We start from the raw sequence: 24,617 nt of genomic DNA, 5'->3' as shown, positions 1-24,617 counted from the left end.
ATCTTGTCAATGTTGAACGCATGATCAAGGTGAACATCATCAAAACCTTTAAGACAGTATGTAGTAGCTTTCTTGTTTGAATTGTTTTACATTGTCATTCCTGGGCCTTCTACAGCTGACAATGCCATATGGGCTTTTCTTATTGTTGAAGGCCATACAGTGACCTATAGTTGTTAATTTCTGTGTCATTTTGGTCTCTTGTGGAGAGTTGTCTCATTGGCAATCATACCACATCTTCTTTTTTATATACAGAAAAACAACAGTGAAGAAGTGAAATGAAGTTTATTCATACCTAAAGATTCCATATGTCCCTCGTACCTCAGACAATTAACAAACAAAGAAACATTACATATCAGGCTTAACATATAAACATGTTCTATCATTACAAATTCTTAAATTCATAGGCAAATTTTCACAAAGTCCTGTCCATTTCACTGAACAGATTCAAGGTATCATATAATAACAAGTCCGCATCTACGTCACGCGTTTTCACACGCTTTTTGACATATCATGTCATGTCATGACATGATTTCCCATTGTCAGAGGTTGACATGTATGATTCATATTACAACTTCTTTCAAATGTCGAGTTGACACAATTTGTCCTTTTTTCCATCTACAGTGTCAATCCCCCCTTCACACAAGTCTTGGCATTATTTTAACAATAACATCACAATATCATATGGTTTCTTTTTTGTGTCCAGTAGTTTTATGTGAATTTTAATGCCCACATCTATATGCATGGCCAATCAAAATCTACATTCATAATAAACTGGCCAATCAAGATCTACATTCATGGCTAATCAAAATCTACATTCATAATAAACTTAAAACAAATTGACAATATGCCAACATTGAAAATTCATAAAATATAACATACACAAATCAATGTCAGTCATATAGAAATACAACAAATACCATAAATATCATCAAAGATCAATGTTAACATTAACATGTATACAATAAATGAAATTCATCTTCAATGTCAAAGCAAAGCAAGTAAATGTAAAGCACATATTTCCTGTGTAAATCTACAGGAAAATAATTCATTTATGTAAAGATATAAATAAAGTTTGTTATGCCAGCAAAAATAAAAGTTATAAGACATACTAAATGATGAAATACACAAGCCCAATGCATACTAAGATAAAAGAGTATTCATGGCATATGTATGATTTAGAATGAAAATATAAGTTACTGCTTCATAACATGAAATGAAATTTATCTTCAATGCTAATTTTATTCAAAATCTCAACAAAAGTTTAAATTTGACTGATTAATTATATTCAATACGACTAGTATTCTTATTTCTCCATGACGTTATATTTATTAATGTGAAATAAATATATATAAACTTTTATACAATCATTGCATCTAACATGTTTAACTTTAAACAAACAACTTCAGTAAATCTACATAAACTCCAGAGAATCCACACACATTAATTAAGGATCAAAACATCTTTTCTGGGGAAAAAAAATTGTGATTATTAACAGTTTAAGTTCATCATGTATCAAACAAAGCACCTAACTTTTGAACACGGATGTAAAATCTAGTACTATTTAAAAGCACTATATCAGGATGTCCTTGTAAAAACTAGTACAATTCAACAGCACTATTAGGCTATCATTTAAAAAAAAAAACATGCCAACTTCATCAGGAAATAAATAGAAAATTTAATTTATAAGGATAAAGCTATTCACATGTTTAGAAAGTTAAATTAAATCATGTGTCTATTAAGGGGAGAAGACCTTCTAACATTAAAATAGGATAAATTGAGAAATTGTCATGTGACTTGCCTCATGCTAAATTATATCATGTGTCTACAGGGGAGACAACCTTCTTAATTGAAACCAGATAAATTTAGAAATCTGTGATGTGACTTGCCTCATGTTAAAAAATTATGAATAATTTAAATATATAGTGGCATAAAAAAATTAATGAAAGTTAGAAAGGTATATAAATATATTTGAGGTAAACAACAAAATAAGCTCAATAAATACTTTTCTGATTTACAAAATTATTTTCAATATTAAGCTTCTGAACTTTGTTTAATGAGATTTGTGAATAAATCCTTGAGATTCCTTTTTTTCGCTGAATTTGGACGGAAATAATAACACTGATCAATAAGTTACCAATCTTTAAAGTTATAATTAGATTTTTATTAACAACACGAAATATACCAGTATTTAAACCATTTTAAATTACTTTCTGACCTAGACAGAAAAAGTACAGAACAAAACATGGTTTAAAGTTTTGAAAGGAACATTTTTACAAATGACCATATATGACAAGTATTTCTAGATAATTCTTTGATTCAAATCCAGGAGATAAAATTGCATTAGACATATTCTTTACACATAAACTAATCAGGACTAGCTTCATTATAATATCCATACACACTAAACTTAAGGAATCAATAAATTGAACAAATATTACAATTATTCGAAAACTTTTTGTTCCTAATGCTTTTTTTATAATATACAATCTATATGAAATAATTGACAATGAACTGTTTATGAACAAATTTCGCATAAAAAAGTTATACAGCAGCAATATTAAATGTGTTCCCATGGTTACCAAGAATGTGAAAAGCGTGATGTGATTAAATATTTATATTCTGAACGGTTCCTGATGTCCGCTGTCTCTGTCTCCATCAATGTGAGGTAACCGTAGATACACGTCAGTACCGATTCCCTGCATGGTCTCTATTGTTAGGGATCCTCCCAAGAACTCAACATAAGCTTTGGAGCCTGGTAACCCAAATCCATACCTAAAATAAGAAATAATATGAAGTCAATCACCTGTTAAAATTTTACACGACTTCTCTTAAAAAAACAAGTTTTCCTGTGAACCACTTATATAACACAGACTTTATATTACTGTAGATTCATTTATTTTCGTGGGTACAACTGTTCGTGGATCACGAAAAATTGGATGTTAGTTGATATCTAATTCCGTGGTTTGTGGAGGTGTGCATATAAGCCGTTATAAAATTTGTATAGGAAGTGGTTTGCCTGTACCCACAAAATCCAGGAAAATTGGTATCCAACGAATAATGAATCCACAGTACCTTAAGTTAAGCCCTTTCTAGCTCACATATGGTAGTGTTTAATATTAGAGATTTTCTTGATGTGTTTTATTAAAGGCAGTTTCAACTTTGACATTTTCATATTCATTTTCAACTTTCTTAAAAAAAAATCTCGCCACAACTAATTGGTTTACAACAAAAATTGGTTCATTATAACTGTAAAATATGTTTTATATAATAACCCAAATTGTTCTAAAGTTTATGTTGTAACTCCTTACTGCAAAGTGGAAGTTTTGTCTGGTTTTTTTTTCAAGCCTTGTATAAAGTGATCTAGTTTTTTCAGGACCAAAATCACTGATGTGTTATGGCCTTATGATACCTACCCATGCATTCTGCCAGGAGCAGATCCACTCATGTGTTGAGGACTTGTAATCTCATCAAACAGTCCAGTGCTGACCCTCTCGTCTGTTCCAGATGTAGTGAAGTTATAGTCCCACACTTGTTTTACAATGTCATGAGGGATACCTCCACCTTTATCTGATATTCTGAAATGGAACAAACATATTAAATCTTAAACTGATATTCTGGAATGACACACACAAATTAAACCTAAACCTGATATTCTGGAATGACACAAACAATTTATTCTGGAAAGACACAAACACATTATTCTAGAATGACACAAACAAATTACGGTAAACCTTAACCTGATATTTTGGACTGACATCAACGAATTAAACCTAAACCTGATATTCAAGACTGACACCAACAAATTAAACCTTAACTTGATATTCTGGACTGACACATACAAATTAAACCATATAAACCTAATATTCTGGAAGACAAAAACAAATTAACCATAACCTGGTATTCTGGAATTAAACAAATTAAACCTTAACCTGATATTCTGGACTGGCACAAACAAATAAACCTAAACCTAGCTGACATTCTGGAAAGACACAAACAAATTACACCAATACCTGATATTCTGGAATGACACAAACAAATTTAACCTTGACCTGATATTCTGGAGTGACATAAACAAATTTAACCTTGACCTGATATTCTGGAGTGACACAAACAAACTAAACCTTGACCTGATATTCTGGAATGACACAAACAAATTAAACCTTAACCTGATATTCCGGAATGACACAAACAAATTAAACTTTGACCTGATGTTCTGGAGTGACACAAACAAATTAAACCTTGACCTGATATTCTGGAATGAAACAAACAAATTAAACTTTGACCTGATATTCTGGAGTGACACAAACAAATTAAACCTTGACCTGATATTCTAGAATAACACAAACAAATTAAACCTTGACCTGATATTCTGGAATGACACAATCAAATTAAACCTTAACCTGATATTCTGGAATGACACAATCAAATTAAACCTTGACCTGATATTCTGGAATGACACAAACAAATTAAACCTTGACCTGATATTCTGGAATGGAACAAACAAATTAAACCTTGACCTGATATTCTGGAATGGAACAAACAAATTAAATCTTGACCTGGTATTCTGGAATGACACAATCAAATTAAACCTTAACCTGATATTCTGGAATGACACAAACAAATTAAACCTTGACCTGATATTCTGGAATGGAACAAACAAATTAAACCTTGACCTGATATTCTGGAATGACACAAACAAATTAAACCTTAACCTGATATTCTGGAGTAACACAAACAAATTAAAACCTTATCTGATATTCTGGAATGACACAAACAACTTTTACAATGAGGCAAATATTCTAGAAAAACAAATTAAAAATGAATGTTGGTTAAAAATTGAAAAAAAAAATGTTCACACCATGATAAGATAGAAATATCATCAATGACACTGGCTTTATATCTTGTTGCTGCAGTCAAAAATACAGTGATGTTCTTGAAATGTGGGCACCAAATAAATGGGGGATCTTTGTGTATAGAAAATTATAAAGGAACATACTGGCAAAGTAGGGCTTCTAAGAAAATACCCAAAGAAATAATCTACATTATAAAATAAATTACCCAATTTTTATTCATTGGATAAATTTAAGAATAAAATTTAGACCTCACAAAAATAAACCTTACTCTATTCTGTCATTTTAAAAACTAAACTTTTTAATCAGCTGTGAATAATAAAATGACCACCTCAATGAATGAAAAACTGGACCCAAGTTTATTTAGTTTGAATTAAAAGTCACAAATAAAAAGTTTGATATATTGTATATATATTAAGTAAATAAACAGCTTATATACAAAAGAAACATACAAATGTTTACATCTGGTTTTATGTACCCTAATTTACAAAATAAACTAATTGTTGACCTTTCAAAAAGTGAACGATTAAAAGTTAACAATTAAACTCAGCAGGAGATTTATAAATGAAAAGTTGCTGTACGTATAATTTGCTATTGTTTATTCCCCTTTTACGCCAACTTAATAAAAGCTAGGAAATTGCTTTAAGGATGATTATATGACTAGTGGCATTATTGAATGCATATGTTCAAGACAATCATTTTAATCAGATATGAACACACACTGCTTTTTACTACACTGACATGCTGAGCTGGACTTTAAATGTGCTAGTTCACAAGTATTGAAGTAAAAGAAAGGCAAAAGTGGGACGAAAGATACCAAAGGGACAGTCAAACTCATAAATTTAAAACAAACTGACAACGCCATGGCTAAAAATGAAAAGGACAAACAAACAACAGCACACACGACACAACATAGAAAACTAAAGCAAAGCGGATTATGTAAAATGTGAAGAGTCAAAAATTAATTTTATGGTTCAATAAATTATAAATAAATTATTGCCATTTATTATAAATGAATTTCTATCAAAAATAAAGCTCAAAGAACATTTTATATTAACAATAACAACGTACACACATGTTGGTGTATGAATACACAACGTCAGAGTGGGCGTGTCGCCATAAAAATTGACAACATTGAAAATAAAACAAATAATTTTAACCAATCAGAAGACAGTAAATACACCAAATTTATTTATTTGCTAGTACATGTATATTTTACTTTCCTTGTGCGACTTTATGATTTTTTTATTCTTAAGTTGGTTCAACCCATTTTCTCTGTGTCCAGTAAAATATACATCTTTTGTTGCCCTGATTGCTTCTAGTTTATATGTGTAAGACAGTAGATTCTATTTTTCGCTGTCATAAGAAAATAAGTTAGAATATTACATAATTTTGGAACAATTTTGTACTTTTTGAACTTGATCATATTCCATAATAAATTGACAAAGGGAAGTCAATCTATATTACAGATCCAAAAGAAAATATTATTCAATTATTCATTTGACATCCATAATTAACCAGCATGCACTTTGTTTTCTGCCAAACTCACAGACTCCTATAGTATTTACTTGATTAGTCTGCAAGTATGTCAGAAAAAAGTTTCCTGTGAATCTATTAACCTGTGAGATAATATAAAATTGAGAATGGAAATGGGGAATATCATATGTCTAAGAGACAACAACCGAACCACAAGAGCAGAATTAACAGCCGAAGGCCACCAATAGGTCTTTAACGCAGTGAGAAAATCCCACACCTGGAGGTAAGGGATTCAGCTGGCCCCTAAATAAAAATGTGTACTAGTTCAGTGAAATGGATGTCATACTAAACTCCAAAACATATAAATGAACTCAAATCAAAAAACATACAAGACTAAGAAGACTTATCTGTGAGATAATTAGTATAGTAATAGAAAGGGGAAAGACACCAAAGGGACATTCAAAGTCATAAGATGAAAAAATAAACTGACAACAAACGCCATGTCAGATGTTGAAAATCTGTGAAGTAATATTTTATAGGCAAACATATAAGAATATACATTTTCAATTTTTTTGGATGTGATCTATAGGTGTTTGTTTTTTCTTCTTCACTGATAGCCCCCCCCCCCCCCCCTTTTTCATAGCACAACTTAAAGGTAAACTATCCTGGTACCATGTTTAATATCAATAACTGTTAATTACTCTGGATTATCTATAAGATCATGTATATATATAGCCTTTTAAAAGACTCCCACACAAAAACACTTATTGTTTGTTTATTCCATATTGGCTACAAATATAGAGCTGATCATATGGGACTATTTTATTGTATCATGAATCTGGAACATACATAGAAGTTTGACCTTCTTTTTGCAATAGATATTTTCTACATTTATGTAGAAGTGATATGATTTATTAGCAAAACATTCAGGTTTTTGGCAATTAAACCAGAAAAAAAGAAGCAAAAACAGGCAATTTATTGAATTTCAAATAATTTTTGAATTCTGGAGAATTAATGATTTTATTTGAGTTTTTGGTATTTTAACTCCTCTTTTAAGTACTGCTTTTGGACTATCCTTGTTTATAATACATTTACAGTGAAACCCTTCTATGGGGGGGGGGGGGGGGGGGTATAAAAAAACTTGTATCTTTTTGAACTGATCTTTTTCACAAATATTAATATAAATATGTTTATATTAGTTAAACAGATTTAGCTGAAATAAAACAGCACTTATAAATCCAAATGTTTTTAGAACTAATTTTCAATATTTATTTCTATCTAATATAATATAAATTCTGAACTTTAAATGAACTTTCCAAAGAAACAATGATGAATAATAAATTAAGACCACGTCAATAAGAAAAAGAAATGTTTATCTTGCTATTTTTTTATCTACTTAAACCAAGGTTATTGTAGAACTTTATACCAAAAGGGAAACCATGTAGAACTTTTCTGTAATGTATATGTATGGCCCACCCTCAATCATTGGTATGAACAAATCTGACCTACTACATGCACCATGAATTTTAAATGGAGATAAAATTCCCTTAAAATTCTCATTATGGTAAATGAATGATTTAAAACAATAGAACCTTTTTATTCATTAGGAATTGGTTACAAATTCTAAAGGGATATCTGGTAAATATTATTTATAAACAATCTAAGATACCATGTACTTGGCGACACTATCTAATAAATACTTAAATCTAGACCAAGTGACCTGTCTTAATAAGTCAGGAAACTGATGTTCAGTGGTCGTCGTTTGTTGATGTTGTTCATAAGTGTTTCATGTTTCCTTGGCAAGGTTCGGATGGATATCTAGAGTAGATGGGATTGACATGGTCATATATAACACCTGTTATGATTGGATATAGCTTTCCCGCCATTAGAACTCAATGAGCCCTGGGTTGTGGCAGGGTTACTAGAGATCGACTCGATATCCCGGATGTTATGACGTCGATCCAATCAAATTTGAATGTAAACATATTCAGAGTTAAGAGGCCTTGTATTTCCGGTAATCTAGAGTCCTCACCGTTTATATGGAACTAGAGACAGTACTCGAGTTCCATCCGAACTTGGCCCTTGTTTTTTATATAATATATATAGAACGTTGGATTTCCTGTTTGAATGGTTTTACACTATAGTCACTTTTTGGAGCCCTAATTATAGCTTGCTGTTTGGTGTGAGCCGAGGCCCCGTGTTGAAGACCGTACTTTGGCCTATAAAGGTTTACTTTTACAAAATGTGACTTGAATGGAGAGTATATCTCATTGGCACTCATACCACAAAGTGAATTATGTATAAACAAAACAATTAGATTTCAAGTTTAAACAAGGAATTATTTGAATCTGAAATAATTTTGAGTTCTAGAAAATTGATAAGAAATTGCATTATAAAAACTAACTAAATTAAGGAGAGTTAGCAATGCATGCATGTCTAAGGTTTCGGGTACTTTATGTCATCATGAGCTCACTCCTCCCCCAAGTACAAACTATAATTTATACACTGGTGTAAAATTTATACTGATTAACTGTATTGTTTAAAGTAATAAAGAATTGAAGAATAATTGAACAGTTTTTTCTTAATGTCAGATTGTCCAGTAGCAAATATTTGATAAAAATAATGTGATACCAGTGTAGTGATATGTAAGGTAATTATTGTACAGTAAGACCACTTTGCCATTAATTTAAGGACTTGTGTTAGCACACTATCAACCCGAATAATCCAGTCATTATATTAAGCGTACTACATTAAAAGTTTCCTCGAAATGAGAGAATCAGAGATGATAAGGGCTTGAATTATTCCAGTTAGAACACTATATGACTGTTTCAATATTACAGATTGTATCATTACAAGACACCACTATAATCCCAAAAGGTCTACTCAGGGGTATTTATAAGGTGAGGGTTGCTACAGTGTGTGATATTGAAAAAGCCATAGCATATTATACTGTGGATTCCTTTATTTTCGTGGATACCAATTTTTTATCGATTGAGGAAAATTTTCATTTTTGTGGATATCTTATTTCATGGTTTTGGCAAACTCTGCATACATTCCTATGTAAAGTTTGTAATTTGTTGGCCATTGAAATTCGTGGTTCCCAGGTAACCACGAAATCCACGAAAATTGGTATTCAACGAAGAATAATGAATCTACAGTACCATTATTATATACCTCAATTAGATGTGACATGACGTAATAGAGATTAGAAGTTTGATAAAGCATTTCAAACATGACTGATATTGATATCAACAGGGGAGCCTGATACAGAATAATTGCCATTAATTCTATTACGCAAGTATTGCTTTTATGTATTTATAAGTGTATAATAAATTCTATTATCAAAGTCTAATAAACCATTTTGATCACCAAAATACACAGAACAAACAGTTTCTTGTTCCAATTTGAGTCAATTTAATCCAATGTTGTTTAATGCTTTATAAATAGTCAAGGCCAGTTTAAGTTAAATTTTATATTAATTATTGCATAAATATAATACATGTTGTAAGTTTTTGTTACATAAGAGGTTAAAAAAAATCACACAAGATTAAGAATGTACCTTTACACATTTTAAAAGAATTTTTTCCTACTTTCAGATATACATTATTTTATCTTAAAGTTAAATATCCTTTAAAGAAAATTATAGAATAAGTTTGAACTAATATAGCAGTTGAGTTTGAACTGACATAGAAGTCAGTATAAAATTTATCTCACTGGCTATTATTTGCAATAATTAAAACATCATAATACTGAAATTTCCTTTGCATTTGCATAGTTTTTCCGTTATACCCCAAAAAAATCAGCCATACACAATGATCGAAAAACTCAATCCCAATTTGCTAGCAAAATAAACTTAAGAAATAATTCACCAGGGGGCTTGAATATATCGTGATTTTACCACGGGTTGGCCCTTATTGACAAATATTTTACCCTGAGCGTTAGCGAGGGGTAAAATATCGGCATAAAGGGACAACCCGTGGTAAAATCTAGATATATTCAAGCCCCCATGAATTATTTCGATTCTAATAGGACAAATACAGCAATTCTTTTGGATCAAAGCGCTCTAGGTGGAGGCAAATATTTGCTGTTCTCATAAATAAACGTACTATTAAATTGACGTAAAAGAACGGAGCAAACTGAATTAGTGACATGTTTTAACTATTTAAAATAACGTATTTAGATAGTTTTGGATGAATTTAAATGATAATTTACTTATATGTCTAACATGTATAAAAAAAAATGGCTTATACCACATTTTAGCATCGTTTGTTTTCGTTTCCTTGTTGTAATGATTTTCGGTTTCACAAGCGTGTATTTTCCCGTAAAATGCTTATATTCTTACGTCATCGTTCTGTGACGTCGGGTTCCTCATTCATAAAAAACATATGATGCGGGGGTACAATGGGAACAGCCCATGAAATATATTCATATTTTACCACGGGTGTGTACTCAAAGCGTTTGAAGGACGTTATGTTAGAATTAATGATTATAAAGAACTTCCCAGAAATCTGAATTGATAATTCAGTTCAAAATCATAAAACATAAAAATAATTTTAGTCTGACATATCCTTTTTCAAAAGAATACTAACATGCAGACAGAACAAGCTTTAAATTATTCATAATTAAACCATTTCTGAAGACAGTAAATATATGACATAATATTCACATCTGAGAAAAAAATTATGCTAATACTCCCCATAACAGAACCATTGCTATAACACGGGTAGTTAGTTATTTATGCACTAAATAGTCAAAGCGTTTCTAAAATCTACCATAACATTTAAACAGTGACAAGATTTACTTAAAGGGTATTTATTTGTGTGTGTCTAATCAGACGGAAAGCTAGTAGAAAAAGTAAAGCATTAGTTCTAATCCACTATTGGTGTAAAATTAGAAAGGATTTCAAAAGGATCAATAATTTTTGATAAACACTTTGGAATGTTGATGATCGTTCAAGAAATTATCAATTAAAAATGCTGACCATAAACTCTTATTTTGGATATATTTGGATTAATATGATACTTTGTAAGTATTCAATATTGTGAGTTTCTCACATGGTAATTTTTTTTTAAATTTGATAAAAATATGAGAATGTTTATCACATGAAATTTAGTACACATGTTGATCTTGAAATGGTCACCATACTGCCTTTGCCAACAATCAAAACCATATTCACATAGACAGATATTAGGGGGAAAAAAACACCATTGTTTATACTTATGAGAAGAGAAAATCATACGATAAAATTGACAATTTTTTAATTTGTTTCATGTTTAATTTATTGTGTCAAACAGGCAAAAATTATACTAGTTAAGTATACAGATTTAGTCCGCACATCTTTACAAAAGATTTTATGTTCTTCAGACATATTACATATTTTTTTCTTCAAATATTTGGATATTAATTGAACTATATAATACAACCCTACGCAGATTTCTTCTTTGTGTGCAGAACACTGAATGTTTAGATGATAAATTATCTTTTTCCGTTATGATATCAGAAATAGGAACTAAAGGAACCTGATGTTCAGTGGTTGCCGTTTAGTGATGTTGTTCATAAGTGTTTTTCGCTTTTTTTCTTATCTATTCTATAAAGATTAGAAATTTGGTTCATGTATGAATTGTTTTACACTAGACATTTTAGGGGCCCTTTAAAGCTTGCTGTTCTGTGTGACCTAAGGCTCTGTGTTGAAGACCTTACTTTGATCTATAATGTTGTTTTTTTTTAAATTGTGACTTGGATGTAGAGTTGTCTCATTGGCACTCATACCACATCTTCTTATATCTAATGACTGTTGATGGCATTCACAAATCAATTCTTCAAGGGGATCAAATTGAAACTGGATCTTTTTTTCTGAACTGGATTTTCTTTTTATATTAATTATTGTCCTATACTGAATATTATGCATTGAATCAAAGGCATGAATACCTAACACAGAAAAAGAGTATTACCAGACAGATTATTATGGTAATATTGATTCTAATATGTTCTGAATGTGACGTTAAAGTTGTAGAAATAACAGATAAGTTGCAATAGCCCACTAGGCCATTTAGGTGAACATAAGGATATACAATTTATTTTCTTCATATTCCACAAAATAAGCTGAACGTGAGGTACAGGTTTACAAGATTAAATTGTTATGTTTACCTCCGAAATTATCAAACATTTAAAATTGCATAATTATATAGTTCATGTAAACTTTTAATCTTTGACTACCTGTATTTTACCTATACAGTGACTATACATGATTTTAGTTAAATCTTCCTTTCCTCAAGTTATAAATCAAACAAAAAAGACAATCGTTTATAGATAATTACTGACGTCAATGTTAATTTGAATGGCACTAATTAAAATATGTCCTTTTAAAAGAGGCTCAAGAGTTTTAAACCACATTAAAGTTATTTGACCAAATCCAGATGTTAATCCCTCTTAAACATTTATCCCCCCATCTCGTAACATTATAAGAATCAACTCAGGGTGGTCATTATCTCAGGTCATTGTTAAATGTTTACCTGACTAAAATCTTTCTTATTTATGACTATAAACAGAAAGAACTGGAGAATACTTCTGATAAAAACAGGTTATTTAATCATTAACTATAAGGACCAATCATTTATTTATTTACTTTTTTGTTCCTAACGGATTCATCAGAAAATCAAACAGATAAGCACCAGCTCACACTTACAGATAAATAAACAAGAACAAGTTGCTTTCTTTAAAAAAAGAAATGCAATCGTAAACCCAAATGCTTGTTTGGCATTATATATATATTAGATAATTGTTTCATAAAGATGTATTGTCTTATATTACTTTTGTTGTGCATAAGAATTAGAAACTGACATTGCCTGTTTAGTGGTTTAAATAATGTAATACCGGCTTCACACATCAACGTATAGATCCGACGTACGTCGGCCGAGGTAAAAAAAATCATGCACGCTACCAAAACGCTAGTAATTTTGATGCATTCAACCTGTCAATCATATCTGTATCGTGAGCACAACGAGCTTAAAGCGTGTATTGGGTATGCGTAAAGCGTACTTAGCGTTTCTCCTGGTCTTCCTACATTCCCATCTGCAGGTCTGTCTATATGTGAATGTTTGTCAATAAGTCTGTCACATTCGCCCGTCTGTTTACATGTTTACCAGTCCGTCTATGTCCACTGGTTCGTCTACATGTTCACTAGCTTTGAAATAGCTTTCGGTAAGTGCGATTATTTCAGTGATTTGTGTCTATTGTTTTTATGTAAGTGATTATTGTGCACCGTACCCATAATTTTAGGGACGCGAATTGCAACTGATATTTTACAGTTTTTTCTTGCGATGTGTTGTCCTTAAGGTTTGGTTCATTTGGGAGGGTTGGGTTTATGGCCTCCACATTGTTTATGTGCCAATGTCCATTCTAAAGCCAGAAACATGTAGTACAGTGGTTGTTGTTCATAATTCATGTCGGTCAAGTTGTTTTCGTAAATTATTTTGTTATCAATAAGGCTGTTTAGTTTTGTTTGATTTTTGTTTTTAAATCTTAATGGTCGGGGCATTTAATAGACGACTAAATAGTAGGTTTTTTTTTCATTTTTGGAGGCCGCTCGGTGGCCTTTAAAGACTTACTACCACGTCATTGTAACTCTGGTTGGTATTTGTATCATTAGTGCTGGACCATGGTCGATCCTATATGCACCTTTGAGGCAGGCGGGATATTTTTGTAGATCTTGTACAGCTCAAACTAATGTGAGTAGTTCCTGTACTTCTATGTCTAGTCCCATGTTGCATGGTTAGAGAGGGTGTAATATCTTCTGTAGGTTTGATGAAGTTTCACCCGTATCGGACTTCTTTTCCTAAATGAAAGCTTTAAGGCGACGAGTATTTTTGTATGCAATGTGCCCTTAACGTGTATAAAACTTATCTGTAGCGTTTTCAACGCTCGTGTAGCGTGTATATTATGTGCATGCAGTTTACAGGTACATGTATATACGTTTGACAAACGCTTGAGCTGAATGATTTTTTTTATGTTCCATTAAAATTTTCCTGAAGTAAAAGCGTTCACCAAGCGTATACCTTTGCATTTCGACGTACTTCAAACTTATGGGTGTTTAAACGCTTGCGTAAAGTTCCTCTGGTGAGCAACTAAGTTACGCATACGATGATACGGACTTTGTTAATTTTCTTTTTTGACTGATTGTTTTACATTGTCATTTCGGGGCCTTTTATAGCCGACTATGCGATACGTGCTTTGCATGTTGTTGAAGGCCGTACGGTGACCCATAGTTTGTATTTCTGTGTTATTTTGGTTTCTTGCAGATAGTTGTCTCATTGACACCAAACCCGATATCTTCTTTTTTTATATTCGATATCTTATCGCCGACCTGGTTAAGTCTGCTAAAAATGCATGCATGATTCATTTTTAGGTTATCAGTCGTAATTAAAGTGGCACATTTAATTCGTTGTTTCATTGCTTGAAGTATCATTTCTTACATCTGCATGGTCAAATGTGTATTTTTTTTAAATAAATTTTAGATTTAGATTTCAGTCACGGTTATTTTTTCCCCCTTCATATTGAATATCTATACTTATCAGTCGCATTTTAATGACGAAAAGGATTCAGAGGTTATTAAAAAAAGTAAATAATGTTGCAATATTTAAACAAAGAAAATAACTTTAAATTTGCAATATTAATGAAAATAAATACGGACATAACTTTCATAATTATTTTTAACGTTATTTTCAATAAACGATTTTTTTTAAATCCTCGTTTTTACACCTATTTGAGGCACGTATTTATGATTATATTTCCATGTCCTTGGTCTATCCTAGACGTAAAATTTCAAAAAGTGCTAATACTTTTTTTAAAGATATTATTTTTAATTGTTCTCGTTCAAATTATTTTATTTTTTCATATTCAATATCTATTTAATTTTATTTTTAATAACCATTTTTTTTTTTTATTAAAGTTGTAATATTTAACCAAAAAAAAATAACTGTAATTTAATCATATGCAAGAAAGACTTCCCTTTAATTTCAGTATAAAAAAATAAATAGCTTGCTTTTTACAACATGTACATCTTCACTAAACGTAAAATCTAAAATAAAATGCTACTAAAACTCTTTCTAAAGATTTTATTTTTAATTATTCTCGTTCAGAATATAAAGCACATTTTTTACATGAAATCTTATCTCATATCTAAACACACTGGTTACATCGTTTGACTAATTAAAATACTACGCATGTAGGTTAATATTAGCAGCTTGTAATTGTGTGCAAGAAAATATTATATCATAATAAATTTCAGATCATACGTAAAATATCTCTATAGCAACTTAAGATGCTAATGCATATTCAACAGATTTGTAAGCTATTGCGCATGCATTTGAAAGGTGGTCATAGCTATTGCACATGTATTTGAAAGGTGGTCATAGAAAGACCAGAAGTGTTCCGACTAACATCCGGTGTTCCGAAAGACTACATCACTCGTCCAATATATACTGCGTAAACCCTCAGGGGTTTACGCAATAAAACCAACAAAAGAGAACTTGAAGATTGTCTTATAATTATCTTCAAAAATACCTCCATGGCCTGGTCAATATATTATGTGTAAACTAGCAGTGCATTCACTTATTTTCATGTGTACCAATTTTAATGGATTAAGGAAAATTGTCATTATTATGGACATTTGATTTCCTGGTTGATAGAAGTCTGCATACACTGCAGGTCTATAGAAAATTTGTGAACATTTAAATTTGTGGTACACCCGCACTGATAATATCCGCCAATAATCATGAATACACAGAAGTTTTTTGCAGTTTATTGTAGAGCCTCTATTTAAAACCTAAATGACTCAAACTTTAACAAGTCAAAGGATATCATTGATCAAATATCAGTAAAAAATCTGTACAAAGAATATGTTAGCACATACTTATTTATCATGATAAAACTTTTCTAAAGACTTCAAACTTGTATCTGTAGTCTTTAGGACAGGTTCCAAAATAAGCTTTAACGATAAGATTTAACATGGTATAAACTACGCAATATAACAAAGTACTTGTTCAAGTTATTAAATTTAAGGTAGGAAATTATGTTTTTTTATAGTTATTTAAAAACTTTTTTAAAATATAAGTACTTTTGAAAAATTTATTACCATCTTCAAAGTAATTTCAAGTTGACAATTTATAATAGGTTAACATGAAATCAAGTGTTTTTATGATATAAATTGGGCTCTGGTGCAGTATAAGTAATAAAATGTTGACAAGAACCGATAATGGCTTTTAAAAAGATTCTCTTCACACTAATATACCAAGGGCAGATCCAGACATATTCAAAAGGGGGATTCCCAACCAAAGATAAATGGGGGGGGGGGGGGGGGGCTGTTCAACTATCTAGAATCACCACTGATACCAAAATAATCTGATGATAGAAATATGACAAAATCAACAAATTAGTTAGGTTTTAAAAAATTATGTTTCTTTTTACCGAAACTATTTCTGATCATGTTCATTGTGATACTTTTTATGGAATTGATTTTAAAACATTGCAAAATATTTGTTCACAGAAACTATTCAAATAAAAATTTATTAAACACATTTTACCTTTCATAAAATCTCTCAAACTTGACAAATAAGAACATAAAAAGTTAAACAATCTACTACAATTCAAAAGTTTACCATTCAAACTATAAAATACGACACATTTCACTCTCTTAAAAGATTTATAAGACCTTGTCGATAAATGACAAAGAGTACGGGAAAGTGAACTGAACAATCAAATATATGTAAAGGGAAACATTAACTATCTCGATTACCTAAGCTATAACCCTATTGATTAGATCTCCTGTATTAATTTGTTTATCGAGTGTCACTATCCATTGTAACTATCCACAAGTAAACAGCCCAGTCATCAATTATTTATGTGCTAATTATTTTAATTTCAGGTTGTTATTGAATGGCTGATATGGGACAAATTTAATCTGAGACAGGTGCTTTCACAGTGAACAATATAAAGTGGAAAAAGCTAATTGGATTAATTGACAGATTAACGGAATTTAGTTTGATCATCAAATGACATGTTATTGAGGTCGACGAAAGACAAAAAAGTTTTACAATATTTTCCAAAGGATGTGTTAACGTGAAGAAATAAAAAAAAAATAGTGGATATTTTTAACGCTCAATTAGCACTGTCTACCATTAGTTTTAGATAAAACTATATTTGGAAATATTAATTTATAAGCTCGACAAGATTTGTATGCTTATAAATTAATTCAGAAGTTGTTACCATCATTCAAAGAATGATTTAGCACAATTTTTTGGTGCTACTATTAAGTGCTAAGATTTGCCAAATTTACAAACAGACTGAAAAAGGTGCTGAAGAGTACTTATATAAACTGAAGGATTTTTTAACATGTGATATATCAACAATTTAGATTTTTTCTCGAAATTATGCATCTAACAATGTGTACCATGGCTGATCCCAAGGTCAGTTCTTTGGACGACAACGAAAATATCAAAATGAAAGGTGATAACGATGCCTTAAATACACCACGCAATTTACAACTGGACACGATTAATGAGGATAATAATCATATTAATGATTCCATCGATTCTGATGATCTGGATCTTGTGAATGCTGACGGTAGACATTCGTCTACAACTTACGTAATACAGATGGATAACCAATGTGAGGATCTTGTAGACTTAGATGTTGACGAACGGGAGAGGTTAGCACGCGAGCATTGTGATGTCGGGGATGAAGATGAATTAAGTGATGGTGATGAGGAATTAGATTGTTACACGTCGCACATTCCTCTTGATCCTGAAAATGAAATGCTTGGAGAAAGTCCGTACAGTAACGAACACTTCGGAGCCCCCGTTCCAACACCCATTCAACTGGGAATAAAAGACATTTTACGAGAAGACCAAGAACAGTTGCATGACATTGCACAAAAAAAATATCCTGTCCTTCCGTCAATTGGAAAGGCATTGGAAGAAAGTAAACCGGAAGAAGATGAGGAGGAAGACGAAAACGACCCGACATTAAATCAACTGGATTATACGAGAGAAAGAATGGAAACAGAGGCAGACTTCTTTGCAGATTATCGGGTTAATACAAGTGTTGTCAAACCAACACCAAGAAATGTGCCACTACCACCTATTGGTCAAACATTTACTCCCAGAACACCATCTCAATAATGACTGCCACTACCACCGAATGGTCAAACATTTACTCCCAGAACACCATCTCAATAATGACTGGCACTACCACCCATTGGTCAAACATTTACTCCGAGAACACCATCTCAATAATGACTGGCACAACCACCGATCGGTCAAACATTTACTCTGGGAACACCATCTCAATAACTATTGGAATATGTGAATGATCTTACTTTTCTAAAGATAAAAATACGGATATTGGAATAAGTATTATCATTACTGTGGATTCATTTATTTTCGTGGATATCAATTTTCGTGGATTGAGGAAAAATTGCATTTTCGTGGATTTTTAATTTAGTGGATTTGCTGCAGTCTCTGCATAACAAGCCTATATAAAATTTGTAATTCGTTGAACATTTGAATTTGTGGTTCACCTGTACCAACTAAACCCACAAAAATTGGTATCCAACGAATAATAATGAATCCACAGTATATGGTATAGTTAAATTGAAGACAAAAAAAGCCAAAACATGTACAATATATTTTTTTGATGGATACATTATTTCAACATACTGTGATAAATATTTCAAGCTTAGTTCTTCATTATTCATTGTATAATTTACATTAAAAAGTTATATATATATACGGCTATTGATATATTATATTTACATTAGACATGGTTTTATATAAATAGACTCATTAAAATTAAATATTCACATCAAAAGCAAACCTTACTTTATGGAAACAAATTCAAATAAAATAAAGAATGGAAATGGGGAATGTGTCAAAAAGTCAGGTTTAAGATTATAATTAAAGTCTGTTTAGTTTTAAGACGAATTCACTTTTGAGGCAAAATTTGGAAAGATGAAGTTTGAGCCTTTCAAAATTAGTTAGACAATGAACAATAATGGGTTAATTTGAACATTAATCTGGCAAAGCGTTACAAAAATAGGTCACTGTGACCATTTACAAAAACGTCAACATGTAATGTGACAACTAAGCTTCAAGGTCTTTCCTTTATGATTATTGTACATATAAAAATAATCCAGTGTGAGAGAGAAAAAACAATTTGTGCAAGTTGTAATAGTTCGACAGTGTATCAATCTAAAATATCTGTTATGTTTGATCAATCTAAAATATTTATCTTATTTGATCAATTATTAAAGTATTAAGCAGCTTATCCTATCCATCTATTCTGCATGTTTTTATAATCCTCTCTGCACTTATGGTAAACAATACAAATTCCACAGGATTAATGTTGAACATGGATTTATCCTATCTGACAATGTTCGTGACAATATAGTGTACACGAAAGACATCAAAGAAGATATACTTACAAGACTGACATGCAAAGGAAAAGTTAAATGAACATGATAAACTGAAATATTCCTTGCCCTATTTTGTTTTTAATATTATGTGAATGGGGACTTTAACCAATGGACACAAATGGTGCCCCACATGCATATCATATAAAGTAATAAGGGGATATAACTAAAGAAGGGTTAATGTCACCCAACCCAAATTTGTACTCGATATGAGTTTTGTGATTATAAGTGTTGTTTATAAGTTCCTTAACATTTGGTTCAGGCAAACAAAACAGAACAGAAACTAAAACATCAGCAATTTCTTCATATATAAAAGCACATAAATCTAGAAAAGTAAAAGTGACAACACCAATATTCGATCTTGATCTGTATTTTGAGGTAATAAGCATGGTGTTTAAGTTGTGTAACATTTGTTTGGTGGCAAACTAAAGTTAAAGAATGGACACCAACTTTGGGAAGAACGTAGACATACAGATGGAGGAGGGTAAACCTTTATGACCCCTCCGCCACAGTGGAGGCATAATAAAAATTGATTGATTGATTGTTGGGGTTCAATACCAGTTTCAGCACAACTGATTTAAATGTAGAGGTTAAACTCAATTGGTAGAGGAAGCCACAGCACCCAGGGAGAAACATGACTCCTAGGATTAAAGAAAATAAGAAATGTGATATGATTTCCAATGAGAAAAATATACAGTATGAAAAAATGTGTAACAATTAAAACAAGAAAGTCAATGACTAATTACTGTGAATCACATTCACGGATACCAATTATCGTGAACTGCGGACCAAATTTACTTTTTGGATATTTAATTTTTATTGTCCTTGACACTATTATCTATTCATTGTTACTTTTTTGGAGCATATAGATATAAGAAGATGTGGTATGAGTGCCAATGAGACAACTCTCCATCCAAGTCACAATTTGTAAAAGTAAAACATATTAGGTGAAAGTAAAGTCTTCCGTCTCACACCGAACAGCAAGCTATAAAATGACTAGTGTAAAACCATTCAAAAGGGTAAACCAAGGTTCTTATATAGTTTATTCAAAAAGTATTTTAAAATATTTAATGCTCAAGTTTTTATACTCAGTATAAATACTGTCTGAAATGTAAGAAAGTTTGACTGACATGTATGTAAGAAAGTTTGACTGACAATTATTTAAGAAAGTTTGACATGTATTTAAGATGAGAGCTTAGTCTATTGTATCTGTCAATATGTATCGCTAGTAACATGACATATTAGAAGGTGGAATGATAAACAGTCTTGTCAAATCCTGCCTTTCTGCATGTTAGTTATAATCTGTTTTCAGAGCATTTGTAAATATCAATGAATCCGAAGGATTATACTGGCTTTGTAACAATCAATATTCTTTTCTAAATAAATCAGACAATGTGTGATGTACAGTATGGGATAAAAGTCATTCTTTTCTAATTTTCCCTCGCAAATTTTATACATATTTTTTAATTCATCAAAACTAAAGGCTCCAGGGAACATATATTGCTCACCAGTTACCTTTTTACAATACAGACTTTTAATGATAAAATCATCAGACAAGACCAAAATTAGAAGTTGATCTATGACTGAGGGGAGACAGGACCTTTATCGGGACCTGGGGATCGGGTGTTTTTAATCTCAGGATATTGGGATTGACCCTTTTGGGATCCAGGAATTCTTTTTTCGAATTTCAGGACCCTGGTATTTCGGGATTACGTGATTTCGTGTTTTTAAGCCCAGGATTTCAAGATCAGGACCCCTCCTATCCTCCCTCATAACTCTTCACAATAATACTATATATCAAATATCAAATCAATATCTTCAAGAACAAAGAAAATGTGGGAAAATGATTTGCCGGATGACGGATGGACAGACAGATGTAGTGCAAACCTGAAGTCCATTCTACTTCGTCGGTTGAGAATAAAAAAGTGAAAAATCATATTATCCTCAAATTCATGGAATTAAAATATCAAATCTTTCGGGATCCCTAGCAGGGACAAATCAGAGCAGAAGAGGTTGAAAATTGGCCAATCAGAATGAAGAAGTGTCTATGATGTCAATAAGTTTCATCCAATAAGAACTAAATAAAGAATATTTTCGTGATAAAAAAAATAGAAATTAAAGACAACAGTTCAATAGCAGTTTCTAAACATGTCTGGCTTTTACAAAAATGTATTAAGAAGGGTCTTAAGGAGGTTCTGTTCTGAATAGAAAAACTTAAAATTTCTTATAAGAACTGTCCAGGTATCAAATCTTATACCCATAGTTTTATAACATGAACAGAGCTTCATTGACCAAGTTTTCCAGGCTGATCACCTACAAAGATCACTAGCATGTAGTTTGAACCACAGTGCAGGCAAGGTGCCATCGACTCATAATTCTAATTGAAGTAAGATTGCCAGTTTTCCTGTTGAAAATCTCTAGTTTCTAGACTAGTTTCTTGCAACAATTAAGGTATTTGCCATCATAAAGCAAAGTGTGTCAATTAAGATTGTAGTCGAGTGCACCTGCACAAGCAGGATTGAACTCACAACCTCTGTGTTGACTGGCTAGTGATTACAGTAGTTACTACTAAGACCGCTCGGACACCGAGGCCCTCATAAAATGAGAAAAATGTTTTACCTGATAATAAAGTCTCTGTCATTATTAGCTATAGTTATGTTGATGTCTGGTAAGTTATGTCTGTTGTCCATGTGGCTTTCTGCTACAGCTCTGCAAACAAACAATATATCAATAATTACATTAGATGTATGTTTCATTATAATATTTTATTCTGATTGGCTAACTGCACATCACGTGTTATTCCGTAAGCAGTTGCATTGCTCAATACAACTTTTCATTCATGATAACACGTGCTCCAACAATAAAGTGCACAGGTGAATTAAATAATAAAATATATAAAATTCGTGTTTTCATGATCATAGCTAAAAAATGTAATTATAATTATTGAATGCTTCTTTTTGTAACTTTATAGGGTTGTAAAAGCGTTGACTGTGCGTACATTTTTAGAATGAAGCGTTTCCGCCCTTCATACAAAATGTACTTCGGTCAACACTTTAACACCCCAATAAATTTACAACCAGGTGCTCCGCAGGGCGCAGCTTTATACGACCGCAGAGGTCGAACCCTGAACAGTTGGGGCAAGTATGGACAAAACATTCAAGCATGATACAGCTCTGAATTTGGATTGTGATCAAATTTTTGACATTACATGGTTTTTTTTTACACAAAACAAATGCCAAGATTTTACAAATCAATTAAAGATTTCTTCTTCAAACTTTTTAAATCTAAAATTAAATAGTTGACACAGCATAGGTTTCTGACACAGAATGAATGTGGTCTAATGAACTTAAAAGGTTTTTTTTGCCTTTGAGCAAATCACTATGCTGTTGAATATTAATCCTCTCAAAAAAATGTTTGAAGAAATTTTCTTTTTATTTATGAAATCTGAAATGAGAAAAATTTAACCCCCCCCTTTTTTTCACATCCCCGTTTCCCTTTTTCAAAACTGATATCAATTCAAATTTCTAATGGAGTTTGCAACAATAACTACTCATTTAAATACATCATAAAATATTAAGATGTAAAAAAACTGCTTGTTATCACTGAATGGTAAAGATTATTTAAATTTATCAGTTGGTAGTAAAAAGTGTATATACATTGTATATTGTATATAACAAAGATTTAAGTTGATTCTGGACAAAGAAAGATAACTCCAATTAAAAAAAATTCTTGCTATTGCACAAATAGGATATTTCTTGCTTACTATTCTGGACAAAGAAAGATAACTCTAATTAAAAAAAAATTTGCTATTTCACAATATTGTGCAATTAGATATTTCTTGCCATTGCACAATACTGTGCAATTGAAAAGACTTGCTATTGCACAATACTTAATATAATAATTTTAGATCCTGATTTGGACCAACTTGAAAACTGGGCCCATAATCAAAAATCTAAGTACATGTTTAGATTCAGCATATCAAAGAGGCCCAAGAATTCAATTTTTGTTAAAATCAAACTTAGTTTAATTTTGGACCCTTTGGACTTTAATGTAGAATTTGAAATTTGAAAACAGGACCAAAAATGAAGAATCTACATACACAGTTAGATTTGGCATATCAAAGAACCCCAAGGATTCAATTTTTGATGAAATCAAACAAAGTTTAATTTTGGACCCTTTGGACCTTAATGTAGACCAATTTGAAAACTGGACCAAAAAAACTTCAATAATCAAGAATCTAAGTACATTTTTAGATTCAACATATCAAAGAACCCAACCGATTCATTTTTTGTCAAAATCAAACTAAGTTTAATTTTGGACCCTTAGGACCTTAATGTAGACCAATTTGAAAACGGGACCAAAAGTTGAGAATCTACATATACAGTTAGATTCGGCATATCAAAGAACCCCAATTATTCAATTTTGATGAAATCAAACAAAGTTTAATTTTGGACCCTTTGGGCCCCTTTTTCCTAAACTGTTGGGACCAAAACTCCCAAAATCAATACCAACCTTCCTTTTATGGTCATAAGCCTTGTGTTTAAATTTCATAGATTTGTATTTACTTATACTAACATTATAGTGCGAAAACCAAGAAAAATGCTTATTTGGGTCCCTTTTTGGCCCCTAATTCCTAATCTGTTGGGTCCTAAACTCCCAAAATAAATACCAACCTTCCTTTTGTGGTCATAAACATTGTGTTTAAATTTCATAGATTTCCATTTACTTAACCTAAGGTTATTGTGCAAAAACCAAGAAAAATGCTTATTTGGGCCCTTTATTGGCCCCTTATTCCTAAACTATTGAAACCAAAACTCCCAAAATCA

General features: G+C 31.5%; 2 protein-coding genes across 3 annotated transcripts in view; one reads left to right on the top strand and one right to left on the bottom strand.

Annotated features, from left to right (window-relative positions):
* Nucleotides 1-265: 265 nt before the first annotated feature.
* Nucleotides 266-24,617, bottom strand: part of LOC139527256 (branched-chain alpha-ketoacid dehydrogenase kinase-like) — a 51,634-nt gene continuing 27,282 nt past the window's right edge. For both annotated transcript variants that reach the window (XM_071322595.1, XM_071322594.1), the window contains 3 exons: nucleotides 22,411-22,500; nucleotides 3,414-3,575; nucleotides 266-2,772 (listed from right to left, as the gene is read on the bottom strand). In XM_071322595.1, the coding sequence (XP_071178696.1) occupies nucleotides 2,613-2,772; nucleotides 3,414-3,575; nucleotides 22,411-22,500 (412 nt within the window). In that variant the 3' untranslated portion in view covers nucleotides 266-2,612. The remainder of the gene's footprint in view (nucleotides 2,773-3,413; nucleotides 3,576-22,410; nucleotides 22,501-24,617) is intronic.
* On the top strand, nucleotides 17,637-18,641 carry LOC139527257 (uncharacterized). Its single transcript, XM_071322596.1, has one exon. The coding sequence runs from the start codon at nucleotides 17,753-17,755 to the stop codon at nucleotides 18,500-18,502; it is 750 nt and encodes a 249-aa protein (XP_071178697.1). The 5' UTR covers nucleotides 17,637-17,752; the 3' UTR covers nucleotides 18,503-18,641.

This window comes from Mytilus edulis, chromosome 6 (assembly GCF_963676685.1).
Source record: "Mytilus edulis chromosome 6, xbMytEdul2.2, whole genome shotgun sequence".
NCBI classification, from domain to species: domain Eukaryota; kingdom Metazoa; phylum Mollusca; class Bivalvia; order Mytilida; family Mytilidae; genus Mytilus; species Mytilus edulis.
The sequence above is the reverse complement of the archived record's forward strand: the minus strand, read 5'-3'. Positions and strand labels throughout refer to the sequence as shown.

Coding starts and splice junctions, on each gene's coding strand:
- LOC139527257 (XM_071322596.1), top strand. CDS start 17,753: ATGCATCTAACAATGTGTACCATGGCTGATCCCAAGGTCAGTTCTTTG.